The sequence below is a fragment of the Trachymyrmex septentrionalis genome, unplaced genomic scaffold (assembly GCF_001594115.1).
Source record: "Trachymyrmex septentrionalis isolate Tsep2-gDNA-1 unplaced genomic scaffold, Tsep1.0 scaffold87, whole genome shotgun sequence".
Lineage (NCBI taxonomy): Eukaryota > Metazoa > Arthropoda > Insecta > Hymenoptera > Formicidae > Trachymyrmex > Trachymyrmex septentrionalis.
In genome coordinates this window covers 335,518-348,956 of record NW_017306059.1, presented here as the reverse complement: position 1 = coordinate 348,956, position 13,439 = coordinate 335,518, and the positions used below count along the sequence as shown (strand labels likewise).

At 33.9% G+C, this 13,439-nt stretch overlaps 1 protein-coding gene across 3 annotated transcripts in view; it reads right to left on the bottom strand.

Moving 5' to 3' along the window:
- The window catches only part of LOC108755438 (arf-GAP with SH3 domain, ANK repeat and PH domain-containing protein 1), a 55,392-nt gene that overhangs the window by 8,470 nt on the left and 33,483 nt on the right, over positions 1-13,439 (bottom strand). For all 3 annotated transcript variants that reach the window (XM_018498435.1, XM_018498437.1, XM_018498436.1), the window contains exons 3-4: positions 6,303-6,448; positions 331-585 (exon numbers count right to left, since the gene is read on the bottom strand). In XM_018498435.1, coding sequence (XP_018353937.1) covers positions 331-585; positions 6,303-6,448 — 401 coding nt within the window. The remainder of the gene's footprint in view (positions 1-330; positions 586-6,302; positions 6,449-13,439) is intronic.

The window sequence follows — 13,439 nt, the reverse complement described above, 5'->3', positions numbered from 1 at the left end:
ATATATATATATATATAATTTATGTTAAATTTTTGTCATGTTAATTGAATGATCTTCAAGATAGAATAGTTTCAGACACCTTGTATCAATTGTATACAAAATGTAAATCACGAAAAGTCGAAAAGAGGCTGGAATGTAAAATGTAAATGAAGTTTTCGAGTTAGAAAGTAGGTATACATTTTTCAGCTGTCGCACGACAGTATCTAAAGGACCGGATATCGGTGCCGCGCATCAATAACATGCATTGATAACATCTATACTTTTCAATGTTGGCGTAATGTTACTTTACATCGTTTATATACTCGCGTAGCTCGGATCCGCATCACCCACCTCGCACATTTGCAACTGAAACAATCGTCTCTCCTTTTCCATTTCGTCTGCAATTTCGGCGGGTGTGACCTCCGTACGAATCAAACCGGCCTCCTTCGCATGCTGCTTCTTTTCCTTTTCAATTTTCGCGTATTTAGCCTCATAGTCCTTCCAGGCTTTCTCGAAGGGCCTCTTTAGGTCCCCCTTCACGCCCCTCAGATCACCCTTCAGCACCGAATCCAACGGAAACATCACAATGTTGTTGATGTTCTGCATCTGGAATAGCAAGATCAATAGTTAATACATAATGTTTCTTAATCAATTAAATATCACATTAAGATTAACTAGCTTTCTAATTCATAAAAAATTTAAAAGATACATAAAGTGGAACGAAGAAAAACACCTCGAAGAAAGAGATGTTATCCCAGATAGATTAAATTAAAATCTTAATTAGAACATATAAAAATTAAAAAAAAAATATTTATTTAATAATAAGTATTTAAATACTATATATATAATGTGAATTGTGTGTCTCTCTTTACGTTAATAATCAGAATATTAATTTTGTTGTGGCGCACAGCATCACTGATTCAACAACGGCCAACATTATGATAAAAATACTGATTGCGTACATGTCTCGGTATCTATTAGACGCAGACGTGAAAATATTAGCTTTCGTTATCTCCGCGGAGCAGCACGAGTTATTTCAGATTGACCAAAGTGTAATATTTTATCTATTTATCGCAATAACCGGTCTGACAGGACTCGAATGGAAAATGGCGATGAAAAATGCGAGCCTTCGGGATCCCGTAGTCGGGATCGACCACCGCCTGGCTCAATCCGACCGGTAAATAGTGAATCACCGTCGATTCGCGTCAGCACTTTGCTTAGACCGTCGCCTCGCTCGCCCTGAATAGAATCGCTGCTTCCTCCTCGGAGCCTGGTTTTCTCGAGGGCGATCCCTCGACTGCTTCACGACTCTCGTGGAAAGCGACTCGGTTGGAAAGCGCTCAAACGTGCCGCATAATAAGCTTGCGAGTGCAACCGACTCGTAAAAACGACACTTCCTCACAAGAAAAGCAAGACTCGTGAATGGAAATGACACAAACTGCACTTTATTTATTAGATAAAATTGTTCACAATATGATAACAAAATCTCATTTAATTAATTTTACTACAGGCAAGAATTTAGTATCTTTAATAAAACTATTTAGCAGAAGCAACTCTTGTTGTTATACAATAAATAAAGTAGGTATTTGGTTGCTGTTAAAAGTTTAGCTAAATTTTTTTTCTAGTGTAATTGTTCCTAATAAATCATTATCTGATTTTCTTTATCAAAGATTTATATTGCAAAATCATCGATTAATGTTTAATTATGTAATTATTTGTTGTAAATTAAATGTCAGACAAATAAAAAAAACATATTTGTTTTTTAATTTTCGTTCTTAAAAAAATAGGAGGACGATATTAGAATAATGTTCGTAGATATTTAACGTTTCTAGTGGCACAATTTATTGATGTAATATTGAATACCGAATATATCTCCAATGCATGCCAATCTTTAATCAATGTTTTGCCACTCTTATGCTATTCAGAATAGTAAATAATTGCAGTTTGTAAATATCATTTTGCCTTTTCCTATAAAAAATTTTTGAGTAATTTAAGTTATTCCTATATAAACTTTTAATATTAAGATGACGATAAATTCCATGCTTCAAAATTATCCCAATTATAGTTAATCGATAGGATATGTTAATTTCGAGTTCGATTTGGATACGATCGAGTAGGTTTCTCTAGGAAAGTCGGATATTGCTTCCGGCTTTTGCCGGAGTGCATCGCGCAATTTGAATCGGAGCCAATATTAGATGCAGATATACATTTTAACTAAATTGTATGTGTGACGTCATAGTAAAGGATCGGAGTAATGGTTCGGATCAGAGAAATGGTCAAAAACCGATGGTAAAAAAAAAAAATAAAAGTCGTGTTTAAACGCCGGAATTCGGTCTCTCCATCCCTATTACATCGAGAGTCACGTTAAAATCGTAATCACGGCGAGTGTGCGCATTTAAAAGTTCTCGACAAATATAAATTCGCGGGGTCGTTCGTGCGTGATAGAATCTAGAAGAGTCTCCTTACCGCTCGCTCTCGTGGCTCGCAACGTCCGTGCACGCTTCAGTAAACGTAATTATCCCACAGCCGTGAGACGACCCGATTTATGCCGCTAATCGTATAGCGCGAGCTTAGGAAACTGTCGGAACATAGACAAAACCAGTTTGAATCCGCAACTAAAATCCACGCCCGAATGATTATATCCTTTTCCACCTCTCTTACTTTTGGTCGATTTATTGCCACTGGGAGGATACTTTGCACGGGCATCCACATTTATTTGCGCTTCTTCTTCCATGATATCAATTCCTTAGAATTCAATGAATCATTAATACGATCATTGATATGTATTGATTATTAATACGATCTAATTGATACGTATTGTAGACCGAGCTCTTTGTGTACATCATAAATGTACTCTTTTAAATGGAACCAGTATATTACGAAGAACGATAAAAAGTAGTTATAAGTATAGCATTGCATTCGATGAATCTCACTGAAAGAAATCAGTTGATGATGGATCAGTTTCAATCAGTAATATTATATTGCTGAAAATCTATAGTTGCTCTAAATAACGAACTTAAGTGTAAGAAAGTAACATGTGATACTAAAACTGAATAGTTGAATATGAATTTTATTTCGCAGAATTCTCTTTCAAGAAACAGCACACAACCAAAAATATAGAAAGCTTTAAAAGCTGAATCTCGCATCAGACATGTGTGACTGATTTTACAGTGAAATTTTACTTCCACTTGTCACAGTGAAACGTAAGATGAAAGAGCACAGTGAGTGTTCGCATTGAAAATAAGTGAAATACTCATCCTCAGTGAAATCTATGTTTCTCTTTCCAGGGAAATCTTCACTGATTCGATTTAAAAAAGATAATCAGAAGCGGTATAAACTTATTATGTTGCTATGCAATATTATTTCATTACATGGAATTTCATCTCAACATATTTTCCGGATTTTTCTACGCGAAGATATCCGGTTAACGTGGATACGCTATATATATAGTATATATTAAGTTTCTTAATTTGACGGAGTGACGAGCAACCTCAAGTCTGAAGAAGAGAAAGACGAGAGAAGCGACTACGGTAAAATATTACGAGTAAGCACAGAGGATTTTCTTCGCAGAGCACAATCAGCAAACATATAGTAATAGACGTGCAATTAAATGTCAGAAAAGTGAAAACATACGAGCATAGACGAGGAGACTTTTAATATCTTTTACGAAGTGATGACATAATGGACTGAGCAGTGCGAATGAAAAATATGTAGTAGTAATATTTCTTGCATGATAATTGAATTTATTTTTAGTTAAAAAAGAGCGAGTCAACATATTCGTAATGAATTCGCTATATCTAAATGAAAAATAATAAAATCTATTTTTTTGTTAGAAAAGAAAAAGTCAAAATATTTAGGTGCAATGAGTTTACTATATTTAAATAAAAAATAATAAACATATCTAAATAAAAAATAAATACAAGAGAGAGTTGATCTTGCTTATATATGATGTATGCACATAATAACAGTAATAGCACGGTAATTCGCAAGGCGTGAAATGGTTTCTACATGATTTATTTCGCAATGATACTTGTGCGTGCTCTGCAATGCAATCTTGATGTAAATCGAGATGCATATTGCAAATAGCGATAAGTTCGAGTTTTCCTCTGAAAGTTTTCAAACAATTTAATCATATAAAGATTCAAACTGTTTCAAATATTGTTCAAAAAGGTTCTTAAATAACATTTGAAAACGTTCTTCGAATACTCAAAGCGATTCAGGCTAATTAATTGCTAATCACAAGATAACAATTCCCTGATAGAAATATGTGCAAATTTGTTAAACATTCATCTAATTACTATCTAGTATTATTATATTTTTATTAGTTGTAACAATTTTACGTAGAAAATGGACAAAAATTTAATAAGATTTTTATTCAGTGACTATATATAAAGCAATTTTTCTAAGAAAGATATGTCTGTTCAGTTATTGTGTAGTATTAATAGATTTGTATTAGTTAAAATAATGAATAGTCTTATTATCCTAATTTTATTCAGTAAATGAATTTTGTGCATCTTTTATGCGCAATAGAGGTATAAAATGGCCTATTATGGTCACGAATAATTTTATCAAACAAGAGTGAGAAAGAAAGATATATATATTGTCTCTTTTTTTATATGCTATCTCATTATATGCTATCTATTATCTTATTCTAATTTACTGAAGATGACAAAAACAACGAGCCAATCAAAAGTTTGTCATTTCGTGGCCAGACTCTGTTATAGAATTAGTGCATAATAGTGCTGTGCAAAACAGCAGGCAAAACGTTACATCTTAATTTGGATTCTAAGTAATTTTACTTTTAATTGTAAATTACTAAAGAGAGTTAAAGTAACTGCTAAAAAAAAATGCATGAAATTTCTATCGGGGTTGAACAAATTCAAAATCGTGAGATAAAAATTCAAATGTTTGATAGTTGAAAGTTACTTGGGTGTTAAGCGAAGATTATAAGCGTAAAAAGTAGGGAGTCCATCACATAAATTTACATTCATCTTGTATTCATCATCCATCGTGACCCAGATATCCGATACGCGTTACGCTATTCAATCGCGGTTCAAAAGTGTCATCCCGACGACGGAAAATTGTTCTAGAGGAACAATTCGCTTTTCTGACGGGACGAGTGCTGCGAATGCCGTATGTCCTCGGATGAGAAAACGCGGTCGACGATCTGCAGCTCTTCCTCGAGCGTACCATCAGCCACTAACTCGCGAAAGTCTCGTGCAATCGACAGTTTCCACAATCCGTGAGCGCGAAATTTTATTTCGTTGCGCATGCCGGTACACATGCGTTTTATATTGATCGTTTCTGGTTTAGAAATTCTATTCTTGCGCGTACGTTAACGTACGGGATGAGCGTACTACGCCAGGCTACGTGTAGGTCGTTGCCATCAGTGACGATGGACCGTGAAGAGATTTTTCCAATAACGCGTGCATGGCGCATCGAGGACGCGTTTACGGGCACCGTTTTAATATATCCACGTCCATAAATTGTAAAAGTTGAGACACGTCGGGTGAAGGTACCAATAGTGCATGTTTGTAATTTTGACGAATTTTTTTTTCACACTGTTACACTCTAAAAAATATCGGTGTGAATTTAACACCGTGCGGTGTTCATATAATTCTCACTGTGTTGGTGTTAATATCATGGTGTGAATTTAAAACATAATGTTAAATCCAGAAAAATGCTGATTGGATTAATTAGAATTTTGCTTCTGGTGGAAAATGGACAAATCCGAATTTTCTGATTGAATCTAATAAAATTCTAGATAATACAATCAGAATTGTGATCGATGTAATCAGAGTCTTCCAATTCATCAATTTTCAATCAGAACATTCTGATCATGTAGGTGTTAATATTAACATCAACACAATGAGAATTATAGATAGCGTTAGGTTAAATCCATATCGATACTTTTTAAACGCTATTAAATCTACAGTGTCAAATTTAATCTAATGTAAGTCGCTATCGCTCTTACTTAATATATCGTTATTTTATATTAAAACAATGGAGTTAAAATTAGATTAAGTTTGAAACTACAGATTTAACGGTGTAACGTGCCGCTTAAAAGTTTTTCATATTTTTATCACGCCCACAATGCGATTACTTAACTACGTTATGCTTTCAACGCTTTTAGCAAAGTCCTTTTTTAATTTATTCTTATTAATTACCGAGAATTTATTCACCGTCACGTAAAATACGTGGTTAAAAGCGACAAGAACCGGAATATTCCGTGCGTCACGAAGAATCATCAGGAATAAAAGCACGGAATATTCCGTGATCCGCATATGTTGACACAAATTTCGCTTGTAGGGTTTTGCACGTACCAGGGTTTTCATGAGGGCACTCAATTCTTTCGTGACCACCGCGAATTTGAGAAACGCCGCGCCTATGTCCGGTTCTTGTTCCTTTAGCGCGGCGTCGCCGAGTCTCTCCAACGCTCTTCCTAAGTACACCTCGTTATCCACATGAGCTGGAAAAAGACATATAATCCCGTTAATTTTAGTGTAACGTATAATGTTCCATTATCGTGAACAAACATCTTATTTCAATCGTATTTATATTCTTAATATTAATTCTTTGATGCTACACTATACCGAAAAAAATACCAAATCTTAAAAAATATTTCTTTGAATTAATTCTAAGTAAATATTTACTAAATGCAAACATATATTTATTTTATGAAGGAACCATTAATTTTTATTATTTCTTATTTTCATTAAATATTTATTTATTGAAAGTAAATGTTTAGTTAGTACTATTCAAAGAAATAGGTATTAAGATTTAGTAAATTTTTTTCATTGTATGGAAATAACTAAGGTATAGCATACTCAACCTAATTTGATTGTTTATAATTTTTTAAGAACAAATATTATATTTGTAATATATAATTGTACAGAATTTTTTTTCAATCGAAATATGAGACATAAAAGAACATAACGGTAACAAGCAAATGTATATATCTTTATTAATAACAAATTATTTATAAGCAGTAAAAAAGCATTGAAAAAAGAAAACCGGATATAATAGATACTAAAAGAGTTAAAAATTCGCATTTTACGTTAATGTTTGTATTATAACAAAATAATACAAAATGACACATAACAGCTCTAAATTCTACAAATTTAAAATATTGTAATTGTTCTCCCGCATTCCTGCGAGATATACACATTTCCCTTCATGCATAACTATATCACATTATTTATTGAAGCCCGCGCGATGCCGTTTTCCACTCGGGATCGCCACTTGGAATCTCATAAATTTTCTACGCAGGCATCACGCGAATATTAATTCAGCAACAAACATTCGTGCGAGCGATTACCATTAAGCTGCCGTGCTGTTATACTATTAAATGCCCGCAATCGCAATTAATTCCTTAGCCAGCCTGCAATTTTTTCCGCAGCAGCCACGAGCATCCTGCGCTGCATCTCCGTGAATGCAGGTGGTTGCGAGAGAGACGAAGGAGAGAGAGAGAAACGAGTAATTTAACTCTTTCCTATCGTAAGAAATTACATATACTGCGCGGATTCCTGCATTCTTCGCCTCGAATTACGCGAAGCATAGCCTTGGCAAGGTTGCGCTACGCAAATGCGAAATGCATTCTCTACGATAAACGCCATGATCTCTCGTTTTGCGGTTCGTGAGACGCCTCTTTTTTCTCCTCATCTCTTCCGCTTCCTGAATTTCGTGACCGCAATCTCAGGCCGCAGGAAAATCTATTTTCCAATATATATATATATATGTATATTCCAATAATCCTTCTCTCGATTCTCTCTCTCTCTCTCTCTCTCTCTCTCTCTCTCTCTCGCTCTCTGCTCCTTTCTCATCGACTTTGCCCTGTTCTTGTCTTTCCCTCTTCCTGTAAAGTTTCTCGACCGATATCGGCTTTCGTGCCGTACATGACCGAGAACGTGGAACTTCGCTCGATCACAAAACGAAGTGAAAATAAAAACGTTTCGCGTCCGGCTCGAAAGAGAATGGCTTCCGCTTTTTTTTCCAACGGGGATATCATTTAGTTTTATCGGGGACTTGCGCACTTACGCGAGTTTTAACGCTCTACAGGTTTGCAATAAAATAGTTCCTCACTTTTATTCATGTAAGTTAAACTCTATAGTTTTCTCATTTTCAACGAATACAGAAATAAGATAATCCATTTTTTTTAATATTCTACAAATCTCTTGTTTTATTTTATTCAATTTGATTGTTCTAACAACACGGAAAGAATAATTTTACTGAAGGATCTAAAAATTTAGCTAGATACAAATCTGAAAATAATTTTGTTGGACCATCAAAATAGTTGCGTAGAAATTTCAAGCAATCATATAAGCAATGCCATAAAAAGTTTTAACTTTCCAGCAACTAATTCGAGTTCCACACAATTTATAGTTTAATGATCTAATAAAATTATTTTCAAATTTGTATCTAGTAAAATTTTTAGATCGTCCAGCAAAATAGTTCTTTCTGTGAAGACATTTTTCTATCTGCAATAAGAACGATGTTATCGCACGTTTAGAAAATCATCCAATCCTTTGTTCCGCTCGTGTTTCGACGCTTCAATTTCCCTTTCAACTTGTTCCAAAACTTTCTTCCATTCAATATCCGACCGTGCTCTTTCCCCATTGGAGGAGACTGCAATCTGATTGACTCCAAGCAACGTCGAAAGGCGTTTATCGCTCGACCAAAGGGAACGCATCCTTCCTCCCGAGAGAAATTTCATTAGTCGAGAGAAACTTCTCGACAGGATGCACTAAAGGACGAGGGGAAAAGAGAGAATAAAAGGTATTGTCCCTTGTGTCGCGAATGATGTTCAATTCATCCGCGGCTGCGATGCTACAAGTATAATCATGGTCCATCCAGTAGAGTGGATGAGCTGGCGAGAATTCGTTCGCTTCCGGTGGATGAAACTTTCAATTACATTACACGGTAAAAAGGGTCTCTTTCATCGAAAATGCCACTGAAACGTTATATCGTACCTGTTTTAAAATCCGGTGTGAAACGTAGTTACGCGGACACCGATAGATTCCGGTCTCGTCATTAAACTGGCGAGTAAAATGTGGAGTCTACACAACAAAGGGAAACTAAAGGTCTGTTTTCTGTATCTGAAGTAGTAGTGTACACTTTTTGAACTTAAAATGAGATAGATATATATTTGATATTTAACGAAAGCGAGGAAGAGAATTGTAATCTAGTACAGAAATAAAAAAATAGATCTTAAGGGGTAGAATGAATTTAGAATAATAACTCATCTATTTTAGCGATTCAGTAGGATCTACATACAATTTATGTGTCACTGATACATCATTATACATTATTACATCAATATCTCACGCACACATACATACAAATTTTATAACTAATCTTTCATATTAGATATCTAATAATTTTAAGAACTCAACCTTATTCATGTAATATCTACAATTCAAACCAAGATTATTTTATACGTATAAAGTACAAAACTTTTATATAAAACAAATATAAAACGAGTTAACGCCAGAAGCCGATGAAAAACTGTAATTTTTCAACTTTTTTCGTTTTTGGCATGAAATCGATCGATTTGAATGACATTATTGTTTACACTTTAATTGTGAAAAAGGATTTTTTAATTTATATATAAAAGAAAAATAATCGGTAAAACACAGATCCCCTTAAATTTCAGGATCCCCTTAAAAGCCCTTGTTCGTGCAAAACGCGACAATGTATCGCGATAGTGTATTATGATTCTATAAATCAAACTTCCGTTTACGCATTCCCGATGTTTCTTCCCCTCGCATCGACTATGCTCGTCTTTCGTATATCTCTTCTTTAGAGCGTTTACGCACACTTTACGAGAGAAATATCCTAGTCGAGTGAGTTTATCAGAAGGGGATACCTAACATCGCGCGGACCTGTGTCGACATCCACGCGCGCCCGTTAACGTTTCCTCCATTCTTGCCTCTCCGTAAAATTTATCGGTCTCGCGCCCCATTGCTCTTCGCGTCGTCGTCTTCGCTCGTCGCTGGGAAATTATGCGGAAGCCTTCGGAAACCGCGCGAGATCCCGCGGCCTAGCGGCGCCGTAGCTTTTTCATGGCTCCGGAAACGCTAATGCATTGCCACTGAATATTTCAATCGCGCGACATCGCACGAGCGCGGTATTACTGGAACGGATATATCTGGAATTGAATCTTTTCACGAGCGCGCATCAGCTCTGGGAGAAGAGCAAGTACTCATAAAATATGCGTCGTGTGTGTGTGTGTGTGTGTGTGTGTGTGTGTGCGCGTGCACAAGTTCTACATACATTTGCTAATAAGAATCATTTTTCATCGAAAAAAATATTTATAATATACTTCGATAATTACACTGTTTGAGCGATGGTTTTTTTAAATATAAATTTATATATACGGAAAGAACAGTTTCTGCTAAAGTATCTGAAAATTTAGCTAGATACAGATTTGAAAATAATTTTGTTGTATTACCAAAATAATTATGTAGAAACAATAAAATCAATAGGCTCTAAAGAAAATTCTAAAAAATAATAAATCAAATGCCAATTTGAGCCAACACTGGTTATTAAATATAAATGTGTATTTTTATACCATTTATTCAAATTTCAAAGTGAATATTAAACGTATATGATCAAGGTCCTCTTCAGTACAAAAAAAATATATTAACAAAATTACATAATGATACGAATATAAACTAATAACATATAAAATGCGAGAAAAACCATATGGTGGTGATGTCCGAGTTAATCTTGGCCATTAAATTACTAAGTTAAATTGTCAAGATTGAACTGTTTCTATAAGATTTGCTGTACATGTTCCATTAAATTATTCCATTTAATGAAACAAAATTTTAAAAATATTAGACACGACATAGCTTGATAGATAGATATAAAAAAATTATGTAGAACTTGTTGCTAGAATATCCAAATTTTTTTACAGCGTTATCATCATGCGTTTGTGCGTCCTAAATAATTATTTTAATGGTCCAATAAAATTGTTTTTCGATTTGTAGAGGAAAATCGACTGGCATGAACAGCGACAGGTGTCGGATTGTTTAAAATTTTAAATGCATATGGTAGCATTTCAATTTGTCAAGTCACTGACAAATCTACCTTCACAAGAGAATCGAAACCTTTCCATATTAAGAATAAGGGCAGCGTTGTTTATGTTATTATACATTTTATTGTTGTTTATATCGGCACGAAATTAACTTCATCAACTAGTTATATCAATAATGTAAGTCGAATTTCATTTTTAATTCATCAATGTAAACAGTATCTATTATTCTTTAAATTGTAAGTCTTTCTTTAATTGAAGTCTTTCTTGTTTTAAGGCTGATTGTTCCATACGTTAATTTTTTGTACGTCATGTAAGAGATATCGGAACCCGTATAAATATAGTTAATGAGTTTCTGATAAACACGAAAAAAAAATACGAGACAAATAGAAGGAAGAGAGTATGAAAGTAGTTGTGAAAACAAGAATTAAGGAAATGACAATAAGAGAGGTGAGTAAAAAATATTCTGTTATGAAAAATATAGAAAAATATTGCTGATAGATTAAAAGCTATTAAAATAGGACAGGAGGTAACATTAAATGAACAAACAACAGTGGAACTTATCAGAAAACATATTTTTAAAAATATTTTTGTCAAATCATCATTTTTGTCAATTTCATCTTTCAATTTACAAAAACAAAAAAAAAACAAAATGACATTTAAAAAAATACATGATATGTAAAAATTTTGATTTTCATTTTTAGAAAAATATGATTGAAAAGACATTCTAGTATAAGAGTAATGTTTGTATCACATAGTATATTACACTTAATTTTGCCATTCAAGAAAATGAAATTTCGAAAAAACCTAAAATGTCCGATATCACCTGATTTTTTTCGATATAGATAAATTTTTTAATATTTCAGTAAAACTGTTTCTGTGTTTACACATATATTTAAAAAATATATATATGTATGTATTTCATTATAAAATTTTTTCCAAAATTTAGCAATATTTCTAGAACGATTAAATATCATGTTTTCGCTGTCTGTTGAGTTGACGAAGCACTTCCGCTCGAAAGTTTCGTGAATATCGGGGCGCATGAGTGCTCCCGCAGGCCCATTGTCTCCAAGGGACAACACGCGTCACGGAATGCGATTCGCGCCCGGGGTACTCGGAGCGGTACATCCTGTCTATCGTCAGGTAGCGGCCGGCAGTGGTCGGAGACGGGAGAAAGAAATAGAGAGAAAGGATGGATAATTGACAGAAAAAAAAACCGCGAGCGAGAGGCGAAATCGGACATGGCGGAACGATACCGGGAGAAAAGTGGTCCATTGTGGCCCGACACGGAAATAATGCTGACCGGTCCGATACAGATGGAGTCGCGATTTCCAAGGGTCGATCGACGGGTGAAAAATGGCCCGAGAGTTGCCCGGACTCGTAAAAAAAAAAAATACAACGCACCGCGGATGAACAAACACGGGTATTTAATACATCACGTTCCGATCGCGTGTGACAGCGATGCGTTATTCTGCGATTATTTCTGTAAAGTAGTGCGAGTGACGTTTACAATGTTTTGTTAATCCTGCGAAAATACCGCTAAGCAATTTATTTCCTTCGCTGAATACCTTTTATTTTCGCTGACATTGTTATTTAATTTCTAGATGAATTACATTTTTGGGTTAATGTTATCGACGTTTGTGTAAATCGAGAAATATCTAAAATCTAGTACTTTTAATAAAAAGAATTATTAAAATAATTATAATAATTAACACTACAACTTAGAAAATTATATTACACTGTAATTAAAGATACGTAGTAGTAATCACGTATTCGTTAAAAAAAAACTATAATTACACTAAATCATGTGTATAGGATAAGAAAAGGGTTGATCAGTTACTCATTGTTGCAATTAGTTCATTTTCTTTCAGTCAAGGTAATATGACAATTATAATTATTACATTGTTACATTACATTTTTATTATTCTTATAGTAATTATTTTCTTTTGAAAACAAGTGTATCATATTAATAACATTTAATTAAATGAAAGTAAATAATTACATAGTTATAATTATATTATAATTAATTCTGATGAAAAAATGGCCTTATTAACGAATCAAAAAGTAACGAATTTTACTAAAATAATTATGCCTTTCTTTTATCGTTGTAATACTCGATCTAAATTTAGCGGAACTGTTAAAATATACAAAAATTTTGCAGCCATCATAAATACAAATTTTGCATTTCTCTCTTTTTTAAAAGTATTGTATTTATTAAAATTACATAGACACATTACTACACTAACTTCATAACTAGATTTTTGATCCATTTTTCGATAATTGAGTAGAATAAACAATATAATTAGTAAAGCGTACTTAGTCTGTTTCTAATAAAGAGATTCGTTTTTTCACAATTAATTATACTCTAGTTCCCTTTTTTAATTATATAGAATAAGATATCAATGTCTTGGTAGTTTTTTCTTTC